The 25,121-nt window shown below is 32.3% G+C and overlaps 7 protein-coding genes across 7 annotated transcripts; 5 read left to right on the top strand and 2 right to left on the bottom strand.

Moving 5' to 3' along the window:
• Window positions 1-242: 242 nt before the first annotated feature.
• PHYBLDRAFT_153260 (hypothetical protein) lies at window positions 243-3,009 on the top strand (the record flags this gene model as incomplete). The annotated part of the gene is made up of 5 exons (XM_018433103.1): window positions 243-515; window positions 2,029-2,112; window positions 2,184-2,339; window positions 2,444-2,560; window positions 2,908-3,009. The coding sequence occupies 5 exons, from the start codon at window positions 243-245 to the stop codon at window positions 3,007-3,009; spliced, it is 732 nt and encodes a 243-aa protein (XP_018283607.1).
• A 53-nt stretch (window positions 3,010-3,062) lies between these two features.
• PHYBLDRAFT_153259 (hypothetical protein) lies at window positions 3,063-5,913 on the bottom strand (the record flags this gene model as incomplete). The annotated part of the gene is made up of 5 exons (XM_018433102.1): window positions 3,063-3,686; window positions 4,510-4,620; window positions 4,765-5,087; window positions 5,416-5,725; window positions 5,812-5,913. 5 exons carry the CDS (start codon window positions 5,911-5,913, stop codon window positions 3,063-3,065), a joined length of 1,470 nt encoding a protein of 489 aa, XP_018283606.1.
• A 9,571-nt stretch (window positions 5,914-15,484) lies between these two features.
• On the top strand, window positions 15,485-16,357 carry PHYBLDRAFT_153257 (hypothetical protein; the record flags this gene model as incomplete). Its single annotated transcript, XM_018433101.1, has 1 exon — window positions 15,485-16,357. One exon carries the CDS (start codon window positions 15,485-15,487, stop codon window positions 16,355-16,357), a length of 873 nt encoding a protein of 290 aa, XP_018283605.1.
• Window positions 16,358-16,884: 527 nt separating this feature from the next.
• PHYBLDRAFT_153256 (hypothetical protein) lies at window positions 16,885-18,127 on the top strand (the record flags this gene model as incomplete). The annotated part of the gene is made up of 4 exons (XM_018433100.1): window positions 16,885-17,029; window positions 17,089-17,130; window positions 17,192-17,416; window positions 17,475-18,127. 4 exons carry the CDS (start codon window positions 16,885-16,887, stop codon window positions 18,125-18,127), a joined length of 1,065 nt encoding a protein of 354 aa, XP_018283604.1.
• Window positions 18,128-18,690: 563 nt separating this feature from the next.
• On the top strand, window positions 18,691-19,460 carry PHYBLDRAFT_175951 (hypothetical protein; the record flags this gene model as incomplete). The annotated part of the gene is made up of 4 exons (XM_018437611.1): window positions 18,691-18,832; window positions 18,902-18,985; window positions 19,066-19,182; window positions 19,246-19,460. The coding sequence occupies 4 exons, from the start codon at window positions 18,691-18,693 to the stop codon at window positions 19,458-19,460; spliced, it is 558 nt and encodes a 185-aa protein (XP_018283603.1).
• Window positions 19,461-20,408: 948 nt separating this feature from the next.
• On the top strand, window positions 20,409-21,377 carry PHYBLDRAFT_175950 (hypothetical protein; the record flags this gene model as incomplete). The annotated part of the gene is made up of 1 exon (XM_018437610.1): window positions 20,409-21,377. One exon carries the CDS (start codon window positions 20,409-20,411, stop codon window positions 21,375-21,377), a length of 969 nt encoding a protein of 322 aa, XP_018283602.1.
• A 553-nt stretch (window positions 21,378-21,930) lies between these two features.
• On the bottom strand, window positions 21,931-24,956 carry PHYBLDRAFT_175949 (hypothetical protein; the record flags this gene model as incomplete). Its single annotated transcript, XM_018437609.1, has 8 exons — window positions 21,931-22,083; window positions 22,158-22,325; window positions 22,390-22,695; window positions 22,754-22,861; window positions 22,902-23,207; window positions 23,934-23,958; window positions 24,042-24,223; window positions 24,906-24,956. The coding sequence occupies 8 exons, from the start codon at window positions 24,954-24,956 to the stop codon at window positions 21,931-21,933; spliced, it is 1,299 nt and encodes a 432-aa protein (XP_018283601.1).
• Between the last annotated feature and the right edge of the window lie 165 nt (window positions 24,957-25,121).

The following is a 25,121-nucleotide window of genomic DNA, read 5'->3' as shown; positions in this document are numbered from 1 at the left end:
AGAGGATATTCTGGATATATTTACAGTTCCATTTAGTATACTTATATAAAGAAGTTGTTTGGAATATCACAACACTTCTTGCTTACAAAAACACACTTTCTCTCTCCCTTTTACTTATTCACTTTCTCACATACATATCTGCTTGTACATAAGAAATAAATCATTAATTTGAAATCAAATATTATGAATTAAAAGTTAAAGATTAAATAACAGAAAATATACTTTATTTAATATTATAGATTATGACTGAAATATGCCAAATTGCTTCTAATTCATCTGATAAATACAAAAAGCTTTTAGCTAAGATAAAAGAAATGGAAAAATTCATGATTAATGTACGTGGTAAACTCATTACGATGCAAAAAGTCATTTGTGCTGGCTTTGGACAAGGAAATGAATATCTAACATACGCTTCTGTTTCTCTTGATAATTTCTCTGTTGCTGTCAGTTCTATTATCAGAATTCCTCCTGGCATCGCTTCTGAAATCAGCTGTAAAAACAAGAACAAAGTCCTTGTAAGTATTACTATATCCAATATTCCAACTATTAACTATTTTTGTTAAATAGAAGTTGATTCTGATGCGTGTTGAGTTTGTTGCGTGTGCAACTTCATCAGAAAATAAGAGAAAAATATATTGAACATGAATTACAAATGTAATTCTGGAGTACGAGTTCTGGTAGGAAAAAGAATAATAAAAAGAAAGATGAATATGGAAGGGATACAGAGTATTTAGAAGGGCGATTGAATATTCAACTTTACTTGGGACAGTTGAGGATAAAAAAGAAATAAAAGTGTTAAGATATAAGGTGAAAGGAGGTATAGAAACACTGTTGATTTTGCTTGGGACAATCCAAAGAGGTAAAACAGCAAGGTACAAGAAGATAAGGTAGAAGAAGAAAATAAAAATACTGCTGATTTCACATGGGACAATCAAGACAGATAGACAGCAAGATACAAGAAGATAAGTTTAGAAGAGAATTTAAGAGAACACTGTTGATTTCACTTAGGACAATCACACAGATACAAAGGAGCAGAAAGAGAAAAAAGAGGAAGAGAATTTTGAACAAAGATATAAGACTTTTAATGTGATATATGACTGCTTTCCTATGAGTCAGGCAGAAAACAATTTAGAGACAGTGATTTTAAGAGAGAGATAACTGATGATGTTTATTGTTGTAGAAATAGGTCTCTTATATACCTTTAAAAGATGAAAATAAAATGAAATAAAAATATGAAAAATGAGATGTTTTTTAGAGATTACAGATGTGACTTATAGCACAAGAAGATATAATATGTAAAGACAGATAGATGTTAATGTCATAATAGAAAGAGTGGGATAATATTTGTGCTTTTGGTAAAATGTAGGGGTAAGATATTAGAATATAATAGTAATAGTAATAAAAAGATAATAAAAATGGGATATAAGATGAGAAATGAATAGCAGTAATAGAAGAAAATAAATAGTGTAAGAAAAAGAGAACTGAGAGTATAAGCAAATAAAATAATGCAAGAGATATAAGTATATTCAAAAGATATGAGATGTCTATATACAAGAATGTGGGGAAAAACTAGAAAAGGAAAAGGAAAGATGTATATATAAAAAATGCTAAAAGAAGAATAAATGCAGGAAAGTAGAAGTGATAATAAAAGTAAAAATATATATGTATATGAAAATGTGACATTGAAGGGATGTGTTAATATTTAGAGTGGTAATGTAGATGATGATGAGAAAAAATGAAAGAGGAAATGATTGGAGAAAAAGAGAGATGAATTAGAGTGGGCAAAGCTGAAGAACACACAACACCGTGTCAATTCGAGGTTATATGCGGAGGGACAAATTTACTTTCAATGATCCTGCTCTTGTCAGCACCAACGAGGCAAAGCCAAGGTGGGAAACAGATGTCTTTTTTAATAGTAGCCCCAACAAGAAAATTGTTGCCAATCTTCTTGGTTAACTGCTTTCAAAGTTTGTTAGACAGGGTATAAAAACAAGCAAACTCTGTACTATAGTGCACACAAACTTTCAGAGCACAACTTGTAAAGACAGAGAAAATTCTAGGATGCAAGCTGTCACTAACGCTCCTAGAAGACAAGCTGCAAGAGAAACTGAAGTGAGTGTTACTTTATATTTCATCCCAAATTCAACCATATAATTAATATTAATATATAAAAAAAATTACAGCACTTCGACCACTGCATAATAGCATATGTGCTAAACAAAGATGTCATTGATGCTTTAATAAAGAGAAACTGTTCTAGACTGATGATAAAATCAGCAATTTCTGAAGGCGAGTCAGAGGATGAGTTTCCTGAAAGACCTTGCAAGCGCATTCTAAAGGTTACCTGTTCTTTTTAGAGAAGTGATGAAATAAATAATTTTGCAAGAAATAATTTTTTATATTTGAATAATATTTAACGTGATATATATAAATATGTTTTTAGTTTAACAACATCATCTTTAACATTGATGAGATTGTGAGAGCAAACTTGGGTAACAGCATTTGCCAGTTGTTAGACAGAAATCTCATCAGCCTATCTGAGAAACCAGTTCCTGATGACGTTTGTTATGTTTCCCTCCATGGACCCTTAGAGATGGGCCACAATAAAAATAATAAAAATTATTGTTTATCTCATCTTATTTATTCTCATCTTCACAAACTCAATGCTGATGATTTATATAGAGATATTAATTATTTTTCTCTGTCTTTTTTTGTTATCGCCATTTACTTTTCTTTTTATTTTTAAAAAAAGAAAGAAAGAAAAGAAAGAATAATTATTATTGTTTTTTTTAAGTATAAAGTTTTTTTGGTAAGGCAATTACCAGTTTTTTTTTGACAAGTCCTGTTGTATGATTAGCAATTGCTACTTCTAAAAAAATTCTATATATAGATAAAATTAAATGATAGTTTGATGGCAAAGGTGTTGAACCACAAATTTCAACTCCATCTTTCTCTTGTGATTTATCTCCAAGTAAAGGAAGCCAGTTGACAAATGCAAATACATGTTGATTATGATGAGTGGAATCGGCTTCATAGTAGGGCAACATTGGAGGAGGAGTAAATTAATGAATAAAGATATACTTGATTTGATAAGTGAAGATTGGTTCTATACTTCTATCACTGCCAAGAAACAATGATTGGACATATGATCTGCGGCCAGTGGTGCCATTATTGCCATAGTACACTTGGCCAAGAATATTGATTGATTTCAACTTTATAATCTGATTGTTAACAAAGAATGGAGAGGTAGCAGCATTTTTATAATGGACAACATTAGGAGTGAGATATGCGAGTTTGTAGTATTCCAACGAATGGGGATAATCAATATCACCCATTGAAAAAGATTTACTAACTGAAAGTGAGAAGAATGTAGGTGAGAGAGATTCATTGTCTAAGATAGAAATTCTGATAGTTTCAGAAGAATCCACATATGCTTGCAAAATGAATGGTGACTGAATAATTGTGAAGGAGGCAGATAGTAAGGTAAAGACAGATGTAGATAAACAGATAAGTTTGGAAAGGACAGAAAGAAAGAGAGCTTGAGTAAGACATGTAAGAACAGAATTAACAAAATTACTTTTGTATATATCTTCAACAAAGCATCTCATAAACGTGGCTTCAAAACCGTTCTTGCCATTTATGCTGATATTTTTGAGTTGGTCATTGTATCTCTCAAATGCAAAGAACTGTGAAGTTTAATAAAATAAAATCAACAGTAAAAAGATTGAGACGTATATAAGAATACTTTGAGACTGTATATAGGTTGTCTTTATTAAAGAATAAAAAGTTGTTCTTTTTATATCAAAACACAATCTGCTTTGTCAGTCACATCTTAATCTCTTAAGTCTGAGTTCATTTAGATATTAGAGAGCTGGTACTGCCATGTTTATAATTTAATCTAATTGCAGTGTCCTCATATTAACTCAGTGCTTACTGAGCTGTCATAATTACAGTACTTACTGTAATTAATTATTGGTCTTATTGATTTACCATAAGTAAAATAAATAAATTATTCATTTGTTCTTGTAATGATAGCTGTTTTACCATAATAATAGGAATATGTTCTTAGATGTAATAAATCCAACAACCAAGTGTCTGGATCACCACAAGAACCAAAAACTATATGCTGATTCAAAATCAAGAATAGCTTTACAAAGATGAAGATATTAATACATATTACAGATAAGAATCTTAGTGATATAAATCTCATTACATTTTTCACAAAACTTTTTGAGATATCTATAGGCAGTATTAATAGCATCAAATATAATGCTGGGCTCTACAAGATGATGGCATGCATGAACAAAATTAATCCAGTTATTGAAATGCAAGAATGAGAGTACTGACTTCAACATCACAGGAGAATACATCAATACTTACGACTTTTACTCATCTGCTTTCATAAATGCAATTTTTGCCAATTTTGCTTTTCAATACAGTATATTCTCTTAGCATAATCATCTTATCAGCTAAATTTTACATAGCAGTAAAATGTCTGTCTCCAATAACATCACATTCAATCCACTGATCCATCATTCTTTTTGCTGTCCCCAAGAACAGATTATGCATGGGATCAATGATTGTTCCACATACTAGATCAAAGTATCCAAGGCAGTACAACTGCAATCATTGAACAACATTTTTAATTTACATATGCTGTCTTTCTGAGATGTTAACTGCGTTCTTCCACTCCTCAGCATGCAGTCTATTCTTCTCAAAGTTATGATGACATCACTCAGACTCTTTAAATCCATAGAAATCAACCTTTTTTGTGCTGTCAAGGTGAGTGAAATGATGGTTGCACTTAAAGCATGCACATGTGCTATCATGTGCAGTAAATCCACTGGTCTTTCTGGCAGCTGGGATATTACAGGCAACTATCATCAATGCAGCACAAATCACTTGATCAGTAGGAGACACAAATGTTGGGATTCTTACTCCACAATACAGCTGTATCAACTCATCTACAATTAGTTCAAGATAGTTTTTTATCTTGTCAGTTTTAGATTTCTTGGGAGCAGATATAAATTTTATAAGGATTAAGTTCTCAGCTTTAAGCTGGTTACTGCAAGGCAAGTTGTTAATGACTAAGTAGGTTGTACCACAAGAGTATGTAACTTTATCAAATGGTCAGAACCAGTCAATATTGAGTGTCAGTATCAGCAAACAAGACTGCTCAACAAATTAAACATTGTTATTATCCTTACGCTCTTTTCAAACCGCATCATTATATATATCGCACATTGTGTCTGCTAAATTTGGGTCTGTACTCCATTTATATACCTTTTTTTTTAAGACTAGATGATTAAAAAAAAAAATTTGAATACATTTTTGATAGACTGATAATGAAACTATACTTGGGAACCAAAGAATCAGACAAAGATTTCTTTATCAATTCACAGTTACAAGCTGTACAAGCATCTGTCTTTAAAAAGACACAGTGAGAAGGAGCAGATTGATTTTCTTCATAAATTGCATAGCAATTATTGCAGTGCACAAATTGTCTTATGCCCTTGGAGAGCTCACAAAATTCAGTCATATACTGAAGACCAGGCAGACTTGTGGGAAGCTGGAAGCCCTGCTTATAAATCTTCAAGAGTTTATTGATGAACTCAATAAAGATAACCATGCCCTTGTTGACCACGTAGTAATGCAAATAGCACAGTGAATGTTGCAATAAATCTGTGCATAGAATTCTCAGACATACTGCTGTTTGAAAACATGTCTATTTAAAAATATAAAAAAAAATATTAATTTTCTTCACTTTTTTTTAGATTTTTTTTGACTGTCATACAAACATTTAGTATCAACTTCTTCAACAGCAATACCAACAGTATCTTCAGCATTCTCATTGCTCTCATACTCAAAGTCTATGTTATTGAAATTAACATTGACTTCATTGTTAACTGACATAGAAGAAATATCCAAAATAAGTAAGTCAGACTGACATGCAAGTACTTCCATAGATTTAGATTCTTGGACTACAATAGCTATAAATATAGAATATAATAAGAAAGTTGTTTTTTTGATACCTAAATAAAAATGTCTTACATTTCCCATCAATGTTTCTTATATGTCTTTGCGCACTTGTGTTTAATATAAAAGCTTATAGTATATAAAAACACAACTTTTATATTGTAAATAACATATCAAGTTCGCATCTGATAGCATCTTTTAAAGCTGCTTTCTTATCATGATGCTGGGCAGTTCTCTTTGACACTAAGATGTATCTATTATAATTTTTAATGCACTTGATACAATAGTACTCTTCAAAGCTTTATTTAATAGTAGAAGATATAATGTCTTTCATTTTTTAAAAATGAAACAAAGGGGAAACCAATGTCATATTTATCTATTCACAAAGACATTGTAGTAATAAATAAAATAATTTTTGTTGCTTGTTATATCCAAGCCAATAGAGTGTGGTTAAAGTAGGTTTTTTTATTTGAACTTAAAAAGTGGTACTAAGATGAAAAATACTTTATATATACACTATCACTGAATAATTTCATCACTAGTGTATTCAGAGATGTTTTTCCAGTGTCTGTCATATCTCTTCTTCTGTTTCTTCTGCTGAGCTGCAGTTCTCTCTTGTGCCAGCAGACGGTACTACTCAATCAGTCTATGTATGATTTGGGCTTAGCTTCTCAAAACTTTCTGCAGATCTATCTCCTGAAAGTCCCAGGTGGAATCTGACCACAGTCATGACATTCTCATTTTATAATTATACAAGAACATAGAAAGACTATAATGGGTCACTTTATTGGATATAGTTCAGATTGCTCATGCAATGGTAATCAAGTGTCAGCCCCAGCTGTCTTGTGGGCCATGGTCTTGAACCAGTTTTGATAAGATCTATACTATAATTGGGTTCATTTTCTTACACAATTCATTTACCTGTGGTTGATATGCTACTGTTATCAAATGCTGACACGCTATGAGTTACAGGAAATTAGCTACATGTACTGACAAGAAATTAGACCTTCACTTGGTCAACAAGTATTTAGGCACATCAAAATCTTTGACTAAGTATTGAAATAAGAAGTCTGTGGTTATCTTTTTATTGATTTCAAGAATGGCAGCCATCACCAGCCAATGGGTCAGATAGTCAACTGCTACTAAAATATATTGGTTTTCTTTCTTAGACTGAGTTACAGGGCCAATAGTATCACATCCTACTGTATAAAACAGATATGTGAGCTTCTTTCTGCTTGACACAAACTCTCACTTAACACGTCTCACAGGTCTTCACTACTTTCTTGACTTTGTTGAGAAGTTAGTACCTCTCAAATTGCAAACATACCTTTCTTCAGCTGTTGTTAATATGTCAGTGCCCCTTCTTATAGACCTTGATCACCATGTTAAGCACGTTCTAGGCATGCAATACCTTGGGGTCTGACTTCCCTTTCAAACTCTTAACATGTCGTTGGTCTTTTATGACAACATAATTAAGACTGCTGTCACACAGTTTCTGTTTGCTTGTTGCAGAACAGTTCTTTGAATACTCTCTATAAGACAGATAAGAGTTGATCTGTTGATATATGAATAGTTACATTTTAGTACTGACAATAGTTGTGTCTTGGTTTGAACTCCTTCTAATTTGATATTATTTTTGTTGTTGTTTAGATTATGAGTGATACAATTGATGTAGCTGTTGCTTTTGCTCAGAGTAATTATATTGGAAAAGGTAGCTCATTCTTCTCAGAATATTTAAATTATAATAAATGTTGTTTGCATTGAAGTGTTGAGAGATTTTAATTGAATTGTCATACATAAGAGAGTACATTATATTAAATGATAGTGCATCCCTCTACTCTTCAATCTGCTACTCTCTTTTATATTTTCATCCTTCTTTGATGTACTCTAAATTTGTGTGTCATCCTGTCTAACTGCATATCAAACAGTTCAACAATTTATATAAATTATTTGCAACTCTTTTGCACTGAGTCACTCCTGCCTCTCGCACACTAGTTTCTCAATATTGGTCTAACTACACTCTCTAAACTGAAATCACTAACAAAACTTTTGATTTCTGTCTCCAAATAAATCATATATCAGCTTCATTATATTATATCTTCTTAAAAAGTTGATAAAATAGAGCCAAACATTATGCTGTTATAGAGAAATATATATATATATTATAGAATAAAAATAATAAAATAAAGTGTAATATATGATGTGATCACCACAAGTTTTTATGACTGGTTTAATTTTGTTAGACATACTTCCCACAAGAGTTTGTAGACCTCCTGAGTAAAGCAACTTGCATTCTTGAAGAATACAGACCTTCAGCTTTTGCATATTGCTAATAGAAATCATTCTCTTTTGAATCTTAGCCTTTAGAGCAGACTAAGAATGCTCAATTGAATTCAAATCTGAACTTTGCAACAGCCAGTAGTCAAATTGTTTAATCTCTTAATAGTTTTTCTACCATATTATATAGAATCCAATATGACAGCTAGCACTATCTTTTTGAAATATAAACATAGTATCATGTTTCTCATTTACTTGTGTGTGACAGAGATTAAAGTCCTTTGACAGACAATTGATATATGCATTCTTATCTACAGACCCTTTGATAAATGATAATAACCCACTGCTATTAGCCCAGAAACAACTCCATATCATCACAGAACCTTTTCCATACTTTTTTATTGTTAGTGTATGACATTCTTGGTATCTTTTCCCTGGTTTAAAAATTATGTATGAATCAGAATCATTGTCTTTTATCATGAATCTCGACTTATCTGATTACATCACTCTGCTTCAGTCTTCAATACTAAAACTGACCTAGCTCTAGTCCAATACAACCGATTCTTTTTCTGCTCATAGGTTAATTTCAGTTAGATACAGAGATATAAGAATTCAAGCTGTTTGCTTGTAGATATCAGATAACTGTTTGTCTACAGACAATAATGTTTGCAGCTCTCAAATTTGTCTGGTGGTAATCATAACTCTCAAAAAGACTGTCTCACACTTAAACAAAGACTTATAACATCTGTTACATTGAGTTTCTTTGTTTTTCTAGATCTTTTCTCTGTCTGAACTGTTCCAGTAGTCTCCCAGTGCTTTATAGCATAGAAAACTGTAGTTCTAAAAATGTTCATATGATTTTTGATGTCAGTTGGAGTATGATTAACTTTTGAGAGCCAAACAAGGCCTTCATACTCAAAATCTGACAGCTCAAAGCTAGACAGAGTAGTTTTGATTCTTTTAGTACTTTTTGATATTGGCAGTTAAGTTTGAGATAAAGGTGCAAGGAAGACAAAAGTAAAGAATACTATAAAAAAACAGTATACAAAATGTGATTCATCAAGGATTTTTATTGTCAGAGTATATATATATTGCTGTTAATAACAAATAATATATTATGGATAGTCTATTGGATATAAGACCTAAACAAGAGAGATCTATTCAAATTACTTATGTCATTGAATGCCTCAGAAAGATAAAAGAGGTATGTTAATTCCAAAGATAATAATATGCAATAGCTTCAGAAATCATTGTCAGCATTTTTTCTTTACTTTTGTACTGCCTATGGTAAGGGGCTAGAAAGTTCTTTCATGTCTAATATATATAATCAAATCTGCTAACTATTTCTGAAAAGTTATATTTCTCATCTTTGTAAAGTCATTTTTTTATTTATAAATTTAACAACTATAGAAGTAATTTTTGCCAGACTTTACACACTTTTTGGCAAAAGTGATAGACACTCTTCAAGATAGTGTTTTCTATTATTTTCAAGTAATTATTAAGGCAATCAGCAGTTATTGTAGTAAAAAACATTTATATTATAGCTATTACATTTTATGTTGAATAAAATCCAGACTTTTTTGATATACTCTTCTTTTGTATAATATACTAATTATGTTTTTCTATAACTTTATTAATTTTAAAACAATAATAATATTTCGCTTTATATACTAAGTCTTTAGCAGAAAACTAATTGCTTATTAATCTTCTATATCTGACCAAGTAGAGAATCTCTTCTGATTATTAACTTCTTCAAGTTTAAAGCTGCTCTTGTCACAATTTTTATACATTTTATAATAATATATCTATAGAGCTTATCTTGTTCTTCTCTGTACCACTTAAAATATTTTTTGAGTTGTATTTTAGTGTTTGTTATGATCTCAGTAGAGGAAGATACTCTTGTTAAAATATATTTCAAAGTTAAAGAAACAACTAAATACTGAGTACAGTGGCTTTTTTTTTATATAAAACTAATGATTCTTGACTCCACATAATATAAAAGTTGGCCAAATGGTGATGTTGTAGCATCTAAAGTTATACAAAGCTGCCGCAAATGAATTTAAATGTGATGCATTCATAAAAAAACTAAATAAATGCGTGCCAAAACCTTGTACTACAACAGTAAAACACTTTATTATATTTAATGTTTTGTAAAATTAATATATTTTGTACATACGCACGCACACACAAATGCAATCAATACCCGATCTTGACATATTTTGTAATGTATCATACGCACGCACAGACATGTCTCTGAAATGCTTTTTTCATTTTTTGATTTGAAAGTAGGATGTTATTGAAAAATGTTTCTTGTATCATTTATTACAGAAGCCTTCCAAGTAGTAATGTACAGTACCAAAAAGATATGTTTCACCCATTTTAATATCTGGCGTGAATAATAAAGATATACAACTTCAAATCTCTTTCTAAAGATGTGTAATAGGGTGTTTCAGCAGTTCTAGTGGTTTGATTGTTTTTGGTTTGGGGGTTTAATATTGAAAAATCATTGGCTCTCATTAATCTGAAAAGTAGATAAATTTTATCTCCAAACAACTATCAAAATTTTTAGTTGTTTGAATAATTGTTTGAATAGTTGAAAAATGAAGAAATCGCGGGCTTATTTTTTTAAGAAAAAAATATAAATTTTATATCATACTTAGGGCACTCAGTTGATTTTTTATAGGTTGATTATTATTGGATTATATATTTAATTCACGAAATCAGAACAATCAGATATCTAAAACTGTTGAAACACCCTAATATGTATTGAAATACAATACTTGGAATAATAAAAGTGAAAAACATTTATATTATTAATGGAAAAAAAGATATAGTTTTATTAGCAGATTTAGTTAATCTTTTTTTTCAAGTAAGATCAATCGATTTGGCATATTCAATCAGCATCTTCTGCAAGTATTTGCTGATATTTTATTCTACTCTTTTAATAAAGTAGTCTTCTGCTCACTATGCAGATTTAATTTGTAGCTTCTTGCTCTGATTCTATTATCAATGATTTTCTATATATTCTCTATAAGACTATAGTCAGAGTTGTTGAGTGGCAATTGCAAAACATTAATATCATGTTCTTTTTTGAACATTCCTGCAACTTTTGATTGATTTATACTGGTATTATTTTTCTTAAAAGTATATCTACTGCTGCTAGATACAGGAAGAGCATGTAAGAATAAAAGAAACTAGTCTTTAAGAACTTTTATACATCTTAGACCATTCATATTTTCATCTACAAAAACAAGTGAGCTAAGTTCTTCTGACTAGATATATCACAAGACCATAACTAATCCATTATTTTCTTGTATCTTTGAGATAAAATGATCTGTATTAAATATTTTATTTATTTGGCAGTAGATCTTTCTTCTTGAATTTTACTTATATAGTACAAATGACAGCTTTTTACTTGAGATAACAGTTTTTCACTTATTACTACAGTCTTTTATTATTTTATACCAAGTTTGACATTTTACAATATGTGGCTTAATAAGATAAAGCTTTGACACAGATTTAAGGCAAAAATAATCTATGTTGTGTAAAGGTTTATATATGGCAACCTTGCTGAAATTCTTTTCTGTGTAAGTACTAGCATTATTAACTCAATTATCTAAAGTTAACCATCTATCTTTTATAAGATTCAAGAAAATACATCTTTTGTCTTTAGGTATAAGTATCTGTGCTCTTCCAGAAGACTTTCTGTTATCAGTAGTTCCTCTTTCTTTATATTTTTTTTAAAAAATATTGAACTGTTGATTTGAGTATATTCAGCTTGGCTGAAATGCTAACAATATTATTTTTATCAAGTTGAAGACCAAGTATCTTTTGTTTTGTAAAATCTGAAAACATGTTATAGAGTCTACAAGAGTTATTCTTTTGTGTGTTTGGCATTATAGTAGATATATTAATTAATTTTTTAAGATCTTAATAAATATAAAGTATATGTTATAATGCAATGGTATAAATAGCATGCTAGGCTGCAAAATATTTGTTTCTCAGACTATGCTGAGAAAATAATATATTGTTAAATAAATCTTTTTCTTTCTTTATTTCGATATTTAATTTTCTATTTATATATATATTTAAATTGTTTTTATTTTACAAACTGTGACTATTTTAAAGGAATGTTAGTATTAAGAAAGTTATATATATTTTTAATATAACTTAAGTTTATACTATTTGAAAAAGATTTTAATATTATAATATGAAATATTCTTTAATTTTCTAAAAAAGTATTCATGTAATAAAGTATAATATCTACTTTATAGAGTCAATATCTTTTTCTAATGTCAGAAATACTTTAATAAAAGATTATAATTTATTTTTTAAATATATATTATTTTTAAATACATCTGACTTAGAGTGAAATTGACTTACTTCCAACCCTGTCATGACTTCTTTCTATCCAAGAAGACTATTCTCTATTTTACTTTTATTTTAATTCTATAATCTCTCTAATAAAACAAATCACAATGCCAAAGAACAATAAAGTTAAAACTACCAACTCATATTACAAGACAACAGATTTCGAAAAAGTAATAATTATTGGAAGATATAAAAAAGGATGTAGCCCCTGTGAGATTTCAGATGCAGAAGACATACCCCAATCAACTGTTTATTGTATAATTAAAAAATATGAGACAAAGAAGATGTGCACTGAGAAGGAGCATTCTGAGGCCTCTAAGAAGTTATCACCACAGACAATTTGTTATTTGAAGTTTACCATAAAAAAATAGACACAACACATTAGATACCATCACGCGCAGTGTTAAAAAGATGCATGACATCTCAATCAGTCAAGCAACAGTATGCAAATATCTGCACGATATGGACCTTTGCTCTTGCGTTGCTGTGGCTAAGCCTTACCTAGATGAAGCACAAAAGAAGGCATGCTTGCAATAGGTTAGAGAGCAAAAAAATTAGAATGATAAATGAATATCAGTAATCTGGAGCGATAAGTCCAGATTCACCCTTTTTCAGAAAGGTGGACAGCAATATGTTTGGCACCAACTGCTTGAGAAGTACGACAATAACTGTCTGGTACCAGCAGTGCAAGGGTTGGCTGGTTCAGTATCAGTTTGGGGATATATTTGGGCAGAAGATGTTGGCCCACTAGTTATATTAGATGACTACATGACAAAAGAAATGTATGTCCAGACACTGAAGGACAACTATCTTCTATTTCTTGCTGCCCTTCCTGACAAGAACACCACCACCTACCTTCTCCAAGAAGATAATGCCAAGCTACATAAGAGCAAGTTGGCAGAACAGTGAAAAAAAAGAAACAATGTGGCTATCTTACCATGGCCTGCAAAAAGTTCAGATCTCAATTCGATTGAGAATGTGTGGAGCTATCTTGATAACAAGGTTAGAGATAGAAGATCTCAGCCTACCACGCTAAAAGAACTGGAGGTTGCTTTGTTGGAGGAGTGAGCAGAAATCACAGCAAGTACTTATGTGAAGTTTTGCCTGAGCATTAAAGATCGTATGATATTAGTTAGAAAGAAGCATGGAGGAGCTATTAACTATTAAACCTCCATCATTTTTTAATATAAATAAGCAACACATATTACAAAATCTTTTATTCATTTTTTGTCTTTAAGGATTATGTCTTTGAGAACTTATTTAACCTTGAAAAACAGAGATGTACTTCTTTGATTTTAGCAGAGTTATAAGTAAGTCAATTTCACCCTAAGCTGGGTGTATCATTACATTAATTATATAATTTATTATACCTATCAGATATGAACTTATCAGAAAATTCTTGTTTCATATGCCCTCTCAAGAGCTGGCTAACCTTTGCAAGTGATACCCAGTTTCTTTGGCATCTGGTGAAATCAATTCCATTGTCTTTGAGTATGATGAAATGATTTATACACAACCTGGTTTTATCTTCTTGAGAAAGCAATGACCAGCCGGGTTTGTTCTAAGATCCTGAACAGATGGAAGAGCTGGCAGTTGATCACATATAATCTTGGTACATGTATTAACAATCCTTTTGATTTTCTTGGTTAGCTCGATCTCAAGATCATGTTTTATCATCATATATATATGTTTTGTAGTAATATTATTGATGTTTGATACTGGTTTTGGAATGATGTCAGTAGGAGTCTATTATATTTGATATTAATTAATAAGACTTTAATTATTATGACATTTGCTTACATTGCTAGATGTTGCAATAGTTTTATTTGGGAATTCACAATCTTTAAATACATTGTAAAGATTTGTCATTTGAAGTTGCATCACATCTTGTTTTCTTTTCTGATGCTTCTTGACCACTCTTTAAAGAAATAAGTGCAGCTTGTATTCCTTGAAACAACTGAATGACCGTATTTTCTGTATTGTTCATAATTGTAAAAACAAATTAGTTACTTGTTTGTTATAGAAAAAGAAAGAAAGAGAAAAAGTTTTACTAGAAACTATTATTAGTTTCAAATTTTTAGCATCAAATTATTTGTGCAAATCTATTGGTTACTTTTAAAGAATTATTGATCTAGTAACTTCACTGATAGCATACAGATACTTGTTTAAGATCCCGAGTATATATTCAAAATACATATAACATTATTGTCTTGATATAATTAAGTGTAAAGCTATATATTCAGAAAGTAACTAATTCTACTCTTACTTATATAACAAAGTTTTTTTTACCTATCTTAAACATGTATACAATTACAAAAGCCTCTTGTTACCAATGCCAAATTTGCAAGTTGACCTTTAATAACAGTCAAACATAAAAAAGCTGTCTAGAAAAGTGTATTGCAAATAGTACACACTCACTTGTAAATGCTGAAGTTTCTCAAGCAGTTTATTTTCCTGATCAAAGCCAGTCTACACCAGCAATGGTTTCTAACCTGGCCTTTAGGTAAGCTTATGAAAAGCAAAAATACAAAAAGATAGACAATATGTTAATCAGTTGTATTATTTTATAAACAAATAGAGAAAACACTAATGTGAGCAGTAAGAAAGATATGGATATCATTGACAGAATTGAAGATGATAAGTACATGATAAGATACATCATATTATTAAGACAGGATGGAGTTAGCCCATTACGTGATATACATCTTCCTAACTCATCATATGATCTTTTAACTAACTTATTACTTCTTATAAAAATAAAATTCAAAAATATAAATTAACTATGATAATATTCAAATTTATTTATATATAAATTTATTTATAAGTTATTTAAACAAGCTTAACACTGTTATTACTCAAAATGTCTCAAACTACTCAGTACTCACATTCCTGCAGATGTGGATCTAATACACACATAAGAACAATGCACAGAGATTGTCCATTGAATAGTGCAGTATCATATGTACAAGCTCAAAACTATTATTGCCCAAGTTGTGAATTAACAGGACACAGGCAATCAACTCATTGCAGCTGCCCTAATAATGCAATCAACATCAATGAGAATATGAGCACAAATAACGAAGAGAGAATAAAAGAGGACACTTCTTCCCGCGTTGTTCAGAGTGTACCTGAACAGACAGTAATTGGAACGTGCACTTGCTCAAGCTGTGGCTCAAATACACATTTAAGAATAAGTCACCATGATTGTCCTTTTAATCCCAAGAGAGTCAATGGAATGAACGAAAATATCTCTGCTACTTTACAGTATAGAATTGCTCGCATGGTCCCATTTATCCCTGAAAACATTATTGGGCCAAACATTTGTTTACATGAGGGAGACCAATATCGTAGACATGTTTTCCCACCAATGGAACGTACATGTCTTTATTGTAATGCCCGTATGTGGATTGATGAGTGTCTACAAGCAAGTAGCTCAACAAGCCCAAGGTTTGGATTGTGCTGTTCTAATAGAAAAATTACTGTTCCATTACCTCTTGTACCACCACAAGCATTATTGGATTTTGTAACAAACTATGATCAATCCAACCAACAAGCTGAAAACTTTCATACAAACATTAGAGCTTTCAATAATGCTTTTGCATTTGCTTCAATCAAGGCAAATGTTGACAAAAATTTAGCCAGTGGAAGAAATGGTGTTTTCACATTCTGTATAAATGGTACAATGTACCATAATATTGGCTCACTTCGTTCTCAAGATCCTACTACTGCATGATTTTCACAGATTTATTTTTGCAATACAAACGAACAACTAGCAAGGCTTTCAACCTTATTTTCTGGATTGGATTCTTTAACAATTGAAACCATTCAAAATGCAATCAATTTTTGCAATCCTTATGCACGCACTCTTAAGTCTGTAGCTGAGCAATTCCGTGATCAGCCTATTGGAACACTCCAGGTAATTGTTAGAGCAACAATAGAAATAGGGCGCCGTTATGATATCCAAAGTTCTCCAGAAGTTGTTGCAATCACTAGAAAAACATACAGGAATTACCATGTACAAAGTTAAATTATAACAATAGAAAATCTGGGGTATTTTTTCATCTCAGCTTTTTTTGTGTGTTCAAGATGAAAGCACTGTTTTCCGGTTTTCTATTGGCTTGGATACAACAGGCAAAAATATTATTTATTATTATTATTATAAAGACATAAGAATTCATTATAAAGACATATTAAATTTAGTAAATGTTGTATTTGTTTCCTTTTTCTCTTAACACTTCAAAGTAAAAATAAATAAACATTATGTCCACAATTCCTGAACTCTACAATGAAAAGTGCCATTGTGCTGGATGTAGTCAGAACAATCTCGGCTATAGTTTTGTTGCCAGAAGAACTGCTCAACATCATAACAAAAGGGCAAGACTAAATGCCATAAGATGTGAAAGGGGTACAATATTTGAATTTATTTAATTGTATTGTAATCCATGAAATAACGTGTTGTAATAGACATGTCTACCCAAAGAAATATGATAGAGGTTGATAATGAAGGTAAGGTTTATTTAATTCAGATACCATTAGATATTAACCAGGTGTTATATTCTAAATGTAGCTATCTTAACCCATCAACCCAGAGCCCTGGAAGAATTGTACACTCAGACAAACTCACCTGTTTGGGAAGGAGCTTCAATGTCTGACACTGAAGACGTTTCTGTTACTAATGATGCAATCAGCAATAGCGACAATGATGACAGTGGAAGGAACAGCAATGAAATCAGTGAAGACGAAAGCGAAGACGATGTTGTTGAGCTCAACAACAATGAATTGAATAGTGAAGGTCAGTTAGTGTTAAAATTTTTTAAAAAAAAATAGCATTAATTTTTTTTTAATAATAGACTCTTTTGCCACCCCCGATATGCTCCAGAACCCAGTGCACAGGTTCATTGCTACTTTTGTGGTGATGTTTGCTTCCCACTATGTGGTTGACAAGGGCGCTGTTGTCTTGATCGAGTTCATCAACAAGCTCTTGACAATTTACAAGCAGGATTTCCAACTGCCCTTGAGCCTTCCTGGTCTTCAGCGCATGACAGGTTTCTCAGCCATGACCAAAGGCATAAAGAAATTTGTTGTGTGTCAGGATTGTCACAAGGTGTACAAAGAAAGTGCATCTGTCCCATCTCATTGCGATTTTGTAAAGCTTGGTGCACACTCGTCTTGCAACTGCCAATTGACAAAAACATCAGCATTGGGTGCTTTGGTGGCCAAGCGTTCATACTTGTACCAGTCTGTTGTTAATGCTTTACAAATGTTTTTTCTTCATTCAGGATTCGAGGATAAAATTAGACATTGGAATCACGAGTTGAAGATGGTGGACACGATGTGTGACATATACAATGGTGCCATGTGGAAAGAGCTCAAAGACAAAGATGGCGTGCAATTCACAAAGGATTCGCGTTCATTAATGTTGACTCTCAACATCAACTGGTTTCAACCTTTTGATAACGTCACGCACTCGATGGGTGCCATATACACTGGAAAAATAGGGTAATTTCATCTATGGCGTAGGGTACTATTATTTGTGAAGTGGTAGCTTAAATTTCCATCACTTTTGTCTTTTTTGTTTTTGACGGCAATGATAATGCTTGGTCTGTTTTATTGGATAAAAAAACGAGTTTACTCTTTTTTGTAAAAAATGTCTGCAAGATTTCTTTTTGGGACTTGTAGCCATGTCGCAGAGTCAATAGTTGTAGGGAACTTAAACCAAATGATATCTTTTGAGTGAGATAATAAAGCTTTTTATTGTTGTAATATTTATTTATAAGTATGATGAGGTTAATGGTTGTGATATTACTACAAATATTTTTGTTGTATATGCTCTACAGCTAATAAAATGTACATGACGACATGTTTTAACAAAAGTGTGTATTATTGTATTTTAGAATGAGGCAATCAATTACTGTTTAGAGAACTGCCCATTTTAACAACCAGAATAAACTATGTCATTTTGGAAGCTGGTGTAATTTGGAAAGATATATATTAAATTGTGTTCCTGAACAATTTCCCATTCTTGTCAATTCTAAAGACTTAAAAAATAAAACATACACACACAATATGTCAAACAACAACAACAATTCAGAATGCAAGTGCTCTAAATGCTCTTCCAATAGCATGGGATTTGTTTTGGTGTCTACCCAAACACTCAGAAGACATGCACAACAGGATATCGTGAGACAATATCAGTCAGGATATTCTTGTAAGTTCAAATTTAAGAAAATTATTATTGAAACAATTTTAATTAAATATTTATTTTCATATAATATAGCCTCAGTTGTAGAAGTAATGTCAAATGACAATGACATGGAGATTGACTTTGAAGACAAAGTTGATGCCAAAGATCAAGTTGAAGGTATGCATAGTATTTTTATTAAAGTTTTATAATCATTTATAATATCTAATAATTTGATTCTTTTTTACCTAACAAAACAGCCGAAGACTTACCTCTTTTTGACATTGATTCCTTGTTTGATTCTGAAAGTGAAGATGAGGGTGTCATTGAAGCAACCATTTTGGATATTTCTGACGGTGAATCTGATGATGTTAGAGGTTAGTACAAAAAGCACATATAAATCAATAAAGTCAACAAGTATTGATTTTTTTTTCAAATAGAGCACTTTTCTTCATCCAATATGCCAGTCGATCCTACTCATGCTTTCATTGCTTCTTTTGCTGCCTTCTTCATATCCAAATATGTTGTCAATTCTGGTGGTGCTGTTCTGTTAAAGTTTCTTAACAAAGTATTGGCACACTTTGGACAGTCTTTCTGTCTTCCCCTCAGTATAAACGATGTCAACTCTATGACCGGTCTCAGCAACATGACTTGAGGTGTCCAGTGGTTTGTTGCATGTGGCAATTGTAACAAAGTATACAAAGAGTCCGATGTTGTTCCAGAGTGCTGTAATTTCGAGAGACTCTCTGGTAGAGAATGTGGAAACGCTCTTTTCTTTGCAACATCAAGAGCCTTGACTATCCCCAAAAAGATCTACATGTATAGCTCCATAATCAAAACATTGTGTATCCTTTTTTGCTGCCCTAGATTCAAAGACACCATCAACCATTGGAGAATCAGAGTGCAAGTTCCAGGCATGATGTTTGATATTTACGACGGTACGAAGTGGAACAGTCTGAAAGATAGCAATGGTTTACTGTTTGCGAATCATGAGCACTCCATAATGCTTACCATGAACATCAATTGGTTTCAACCTTTCGATGGGGTCACTTACTCCTGTGGTGCGATATACCTTTGCATCAACAACTTGCCAAGATTGGAATGGTACAAGAAGGAGAATGTTGTTCTCGTTGGTCTCATGCCAGGACCCAAGGAAGCAAAGACAAGTGAGATCAATCACTACCTCCGTCCCCTTGTCGCGGAACTCAACCAGTTGTATTGCAGTGTGGTGATGCCTACCATACAGTGCCCATCTGGTGATCTTGTCCATGCTGCCCTTCTTCTTGTTGCCTGCAACATTCCTGCTGCCCGTAAGACTTGTGGGTTCACCTCTCATTCAAGCACATGTGCATGCAATAAGTGCAACTGACAGTTCCCTCGCCTTCCAGACTCTAATGCTGTGGACTACTCTGAGTTCATGTTTTCTGAGTGGGTGCCTCGCACTGATGCCAAAAACCGCCGTGATCCCAAGTTGTGGAGAATGGCCAGCAGTGATGCACAGAGAAAGAGATTAGAGAGGGAAAATGGTGTCTGATGATCAGAATTGCATGACCTGGTTTACTTTAACCTTGTGGAGTGCACTGTCATCAATCCAATGCACAATATGTACCTCGGAACAGCAAAGAGGATAATGGAGAAATGGAGATCTTCAGGTCTCATCACAGATGCACACTTGGCCAAAATGCAGTTGGATGCTGACAAGCTTGTACTGCCAGAGGACTGCACGCCATTAGGGACAAAGATCGGGCATGACTTCCCATTCATGAAGGCCGACAAGTGGAAGTCTTGGTGCTTGGTGTACTCTCCTGTTCTCCTGCGTGGTTGTCTACCTGAAGCTCATCTCGGTAACTGGACAACGTTTGTCAATGCATGCCAGTACCTCTCAATGCCAAGCATATCCATGGCTCACCTTGATGAAGCCCATCAATCTTTGGAGGCTTTCTGCAGAGAGTGCGAGAAGTTGTATAAAGCTCCGTTCCTTTTGCCAAACATGCATCTCCATCTTCATCTGCAAGAGACTGTACTGAACTTTTGCCCAGTTTATGGCTATTGGCTTTTTAGTTTCGAAAGATGTAATGGTATCTTGAAAAACTATGCAACAAATAGAAAAGATGGGTTTGAGGGAACATATATGAAGAAGTATCTTGAAGAAGCATACCAGGGAGATCTTATTCACCAAACTTTGCCAATAATTCGACCTGAGCATTTGGCGATTATCCTTGAGCTCACTGCATCCACTGCCAATTCCATAGCCACTTCCACTTCCACTGCCACCTCAATCCAATTCGATATCAATGCTTTTCTTGATTCTCCTGAGATCAACTTTGATATCATCAAGGGAAACGAGCCTTTGCCCCCTTCCACACTTCCTTTAGCTCTAAAGGGGGAGATTTCTATGGATGAATCTAAGTATGAGCATTTGTTGGAATACTATTGTGAGACATACGATGATCAAACTCTTGTTCATTATCGTCAGGCTGGTCATTCCGATAATTTTGTTAACAATCGGATACAGAAGTTTGAATCAATCGATCTTCTTGGGCAAATCTACAAGAGCAAAACGAAGAATTAGTGCAGGTCGTTCATGCAAGCCTTGTTTGAGACAAGTGATGGTAGAAGTACCAAGTTGTACGCAGACCAAATTCAGTACCTCTTTGTCAATACTGCTGTAAACTCGTTTGCTGGTCATGCAAGCTAGCATGTATTTGCATATATACGATGGTACAAGGAAGTTTTACTTCAGCCCAGAGCAGGAGAAGGAGTTGAGGTGAATGAGGTGAGGTTCGAAGATGACAGCATGAACAGCATTCTCCCAGTGCATAGAATCTGCTATCCAGTCGCAGTAGGCGAGCACCTTGGTCTAGAAGGCGAAGTTCAGATGTGTATAGTTCCTTTGCCACGAAAAATATATATTTAGATTCAAATACAAAAATAAAACACATATAAAAAAGAAATATTAATTAATACAGACTAATATATATAGCTGCACGTTTATTTTTTATTATTTCTATAAATTTTTGTTTGTACTTGGCATGCTATACACACATCTGTATACATCATGCTAATCTGTAAACATAAACAAGTAGAAAAAAAAACTCTAAAATAGTTGGCAAGAAAAAAATGATTTATTTTGAAAAGCACCAATCTGGTAAAGTGACTGCCAAATTCTCGGGAATGCTCACTTCTTTCTCATAAGGGATGCGCTTTTTCAAGCTTTCTGAATTTTTCTTCAAATGGATAACAGTAAGTTCATCAATAATACTAATAAACGTCTGGAGCTGGTTTAAAGAATAAAAAGTATTAATAAAGTATTATTATTTTCTTTAAAACATAAATAGATGTTTAACATTACCTCATCAGTTCTCCAGCTGGGACGATATGCCCACACTTTGTTATCTCCATCTGACTTGCCTTCAGACATCATCTCAATAGAAAGAATATTTCTGCAATCATATCGATTCATGCCCTCATGAATAGCCTCTGTGTATGTCTGGTACGTGATAATACAATGGTCAAGAAGCTACCAAAGAATATTGTATTAAAACATTAAATCAATAGTAAATTAACTTTATTTTAAAACTTACAGTCTTCTTTCTGTTGTGTCTTCTTCCAGCTTTATTTCTAGCCATAATCTTCTCTGCTGAGGTCCGGAAGACTCGCACTTGATTTTGGTAGTGATTCTTTATTATATTTATAATGATACTCTTTGACACATTTGTGCAACATCTTTGAGGTCTCAGGTACTTGAAGAGAGCCAGTGCAAGTGTCTTGTTGTACTTATTGCCATACATGCCAGTCATTGACCATGCTGATCTATTATTATTCTCAGCAACTTTGAGCGGGTCTGTGCTAACAAAGTTCGGTTTCTTGATGTAACTATTGATAAGTTGCTATAAAAACAGTATTAGATATATTAATCAGTAATGTTATTATTATCAATTTACTTACAGAAATCAAGGGATGATGTTTCGCTCCAAGGTCAAGATCATCATCCATGGAAGAAGAAGAATCTGCTGGTACAGCAGAAGGCATCACGGAATTTTGGCTGGTCATTGCCTTTTTTTATTTCGGCATTTTCAGTCATGAGCTGAAGGACCGAGTTCTTCAAAAATTCATTTGTCTTGTTGGACAAATCCAGACCATTCTTCAAATGAGTTATTGCATCAGTCACTCCTTTTGCATTTTGTTGCAAGGATTGCATCAACACATTGTTGGCTGCCAACAAGGTAAGGACGTGATCCATTGGGGTCACAGCGACTTGAACTTCAGAGGCTATGTCAACTGCTACTTCTGGAGTTGGTGTATCAATTGGAACAACAACACCTGCATTTGTGCTATTAAGAACAGCATTAATGCGTAGGTTGGGTCGGCGGGGAGCAGTAGGAATACACTTTGTCATTTTCTGTTAATAAAATAAATATTAATAATTTTCAACTAATATTATACAATTCACTACACTCGTTATATCATATTTAAAATTCACATACTAGTAAAGAGGATAAGCGGTGCAGATTAACTCTCTACCTTTCATTTGATATTTAAGCATATCTTCCAACTGCTTGATCCACATTTAGACAACTTCTTTTCTAACTCAATGAGGCGCAAAGTAGTATTTCAAGATGATGGTGGTCATATTCTTTTGGAGTATTACTTTTTACACCCCGCATTTTATCAGGGTCAAACTGGATTTTAAGACAAGTCTTTTTTTTTTCTTTTTTTTCTTTTAATGACATTTATTATTGATATTTTCTTTGTTTCTCTTTTGCTTATGTTTTTACAATTTCACTTACAATTTTTTCTTTATTTTATAGCTCAATACCAAATATGTGTCTCTTTGTTTGGCTATATTCTGTCTGATATATCAAGATAAGATATCATTCTCTTACAGATCTCTGTTACTCATTGTTGTAAATGAGTATTGACTACTGCTGTAATTGAGAATAAGTCTGAAGGAAATAATATAAGGCCTCAGCTATTCCAGTCAAAGGTGCTTACCAATTACTTTATTATTTAACACACAGGTTTAGCATGCATGATAGTGATTATATTTCATATGATGATATCACCATAATATGGAATACATCAGTGGATTATTATAAGCATAATTATAACTCATAAACACATTTACTTTCGATGTTAATACTTCATTAGGACTACACACATTTATATAATTAATCATACATTAATTATCTCAAGATCACGTTGCTCTGATTAAGGCTCAGATAGGATCGATTACCTGATCCCAGTCATATAATTTTCCAATCCAAAATAATATAAATAGCAGTAGTAGTTCAGTTTAGGAACCTGGTCAAACTTTGATACAAAATCTTTTCTCAATAAACAAAACCTATACAAGTTCTCACGAATCTTTGTTTCTAATCTCAAATCTTCAATTCTTCCTCTTAAAAACTTCTTCAACTTCAACCATCACAAAACTTATCATATTGTTTATCTAGTTATTGCTACTCATTTCCATTAAGTCTCATCATCTCTTAATCGAATATGATGGTAAGTTTTTTTCTTAAAAAAAAGTCAGATTATTCTTTTGTCTTACTCATAAATATATATTTATTTTTATTACGATTTGTTAGTTATGTCTGATATTATGCATGAAGACGTATAAACAGTAATATTTAGTAAGTTAACTACAATATATTTAATAAATACGTCTTTACTACGCACAACATTAATAATTATTTATTTTTAGAATGTATCTCTATTCAAAGACTACTGGTATTGTCTTGATAATTCTGAAAAACATATTTATATCAATTTTATGTCAAGTCTTCTTCATCTTGTAAGTATTTATGAAGAAATTTCAATTTAAATCATTTACTAATTCTTCTTTTCTATTAATCATTTTTTAATAGCATTTCTGCTATTAAAGTATGTATTCCATGTCTACTTCCAGAAGGCTTTAAATTATATATAGCGAGCAAGAAGTATTAACGATTATAATAGCTATAATATCAAAACTGTTGCAAAATTAAGATTTTTATTTAGAAAAGATTTTCCTATCAAATAAAACATAATTGAACAAAAAATGTATAACCCAATCTTTTTTCAAAAAAATAAATAAAAATAAAATAAATAAACAAACCAAAGAGGCTTGTTTATAAAAATCTACCCATGCTTTGTTTCTCTTTTCCATTGTAAAAAAACGTAGTTTTATTGCTTTTGTGTGTATAAAAAACAAACTATCATCATTTCTTTATATTGTAAAAAACCTACAATCATTTCTTTGATAGTTTTTAAAGCATTTCTGCCGCCAATAAAAAACCCCAGTAAAAATAATAATATGGGACGCTAGCTCTTT

The sequence above is a fragment of the Phycomyces blakesleeanus genome (assembly GCF_001638985.1).
Source record: "Phycomyces blakesleeanus NRRL 1555(-) unplaced genomic scaffold PHYBLscaffold_43, whole genome shotgun sequence".
Taxonomy (NCBI): domain Eukaryota; kingdom Fungi; phylum Mucoromycota; class Mucoromycetes; order Mucorales; family Phycomycetaceae; genus Phycomyces; species Phycomyces blakesleeanus.
This window is presented reverse-complemented; position numbering and strand designations above follow the sequence as displayed.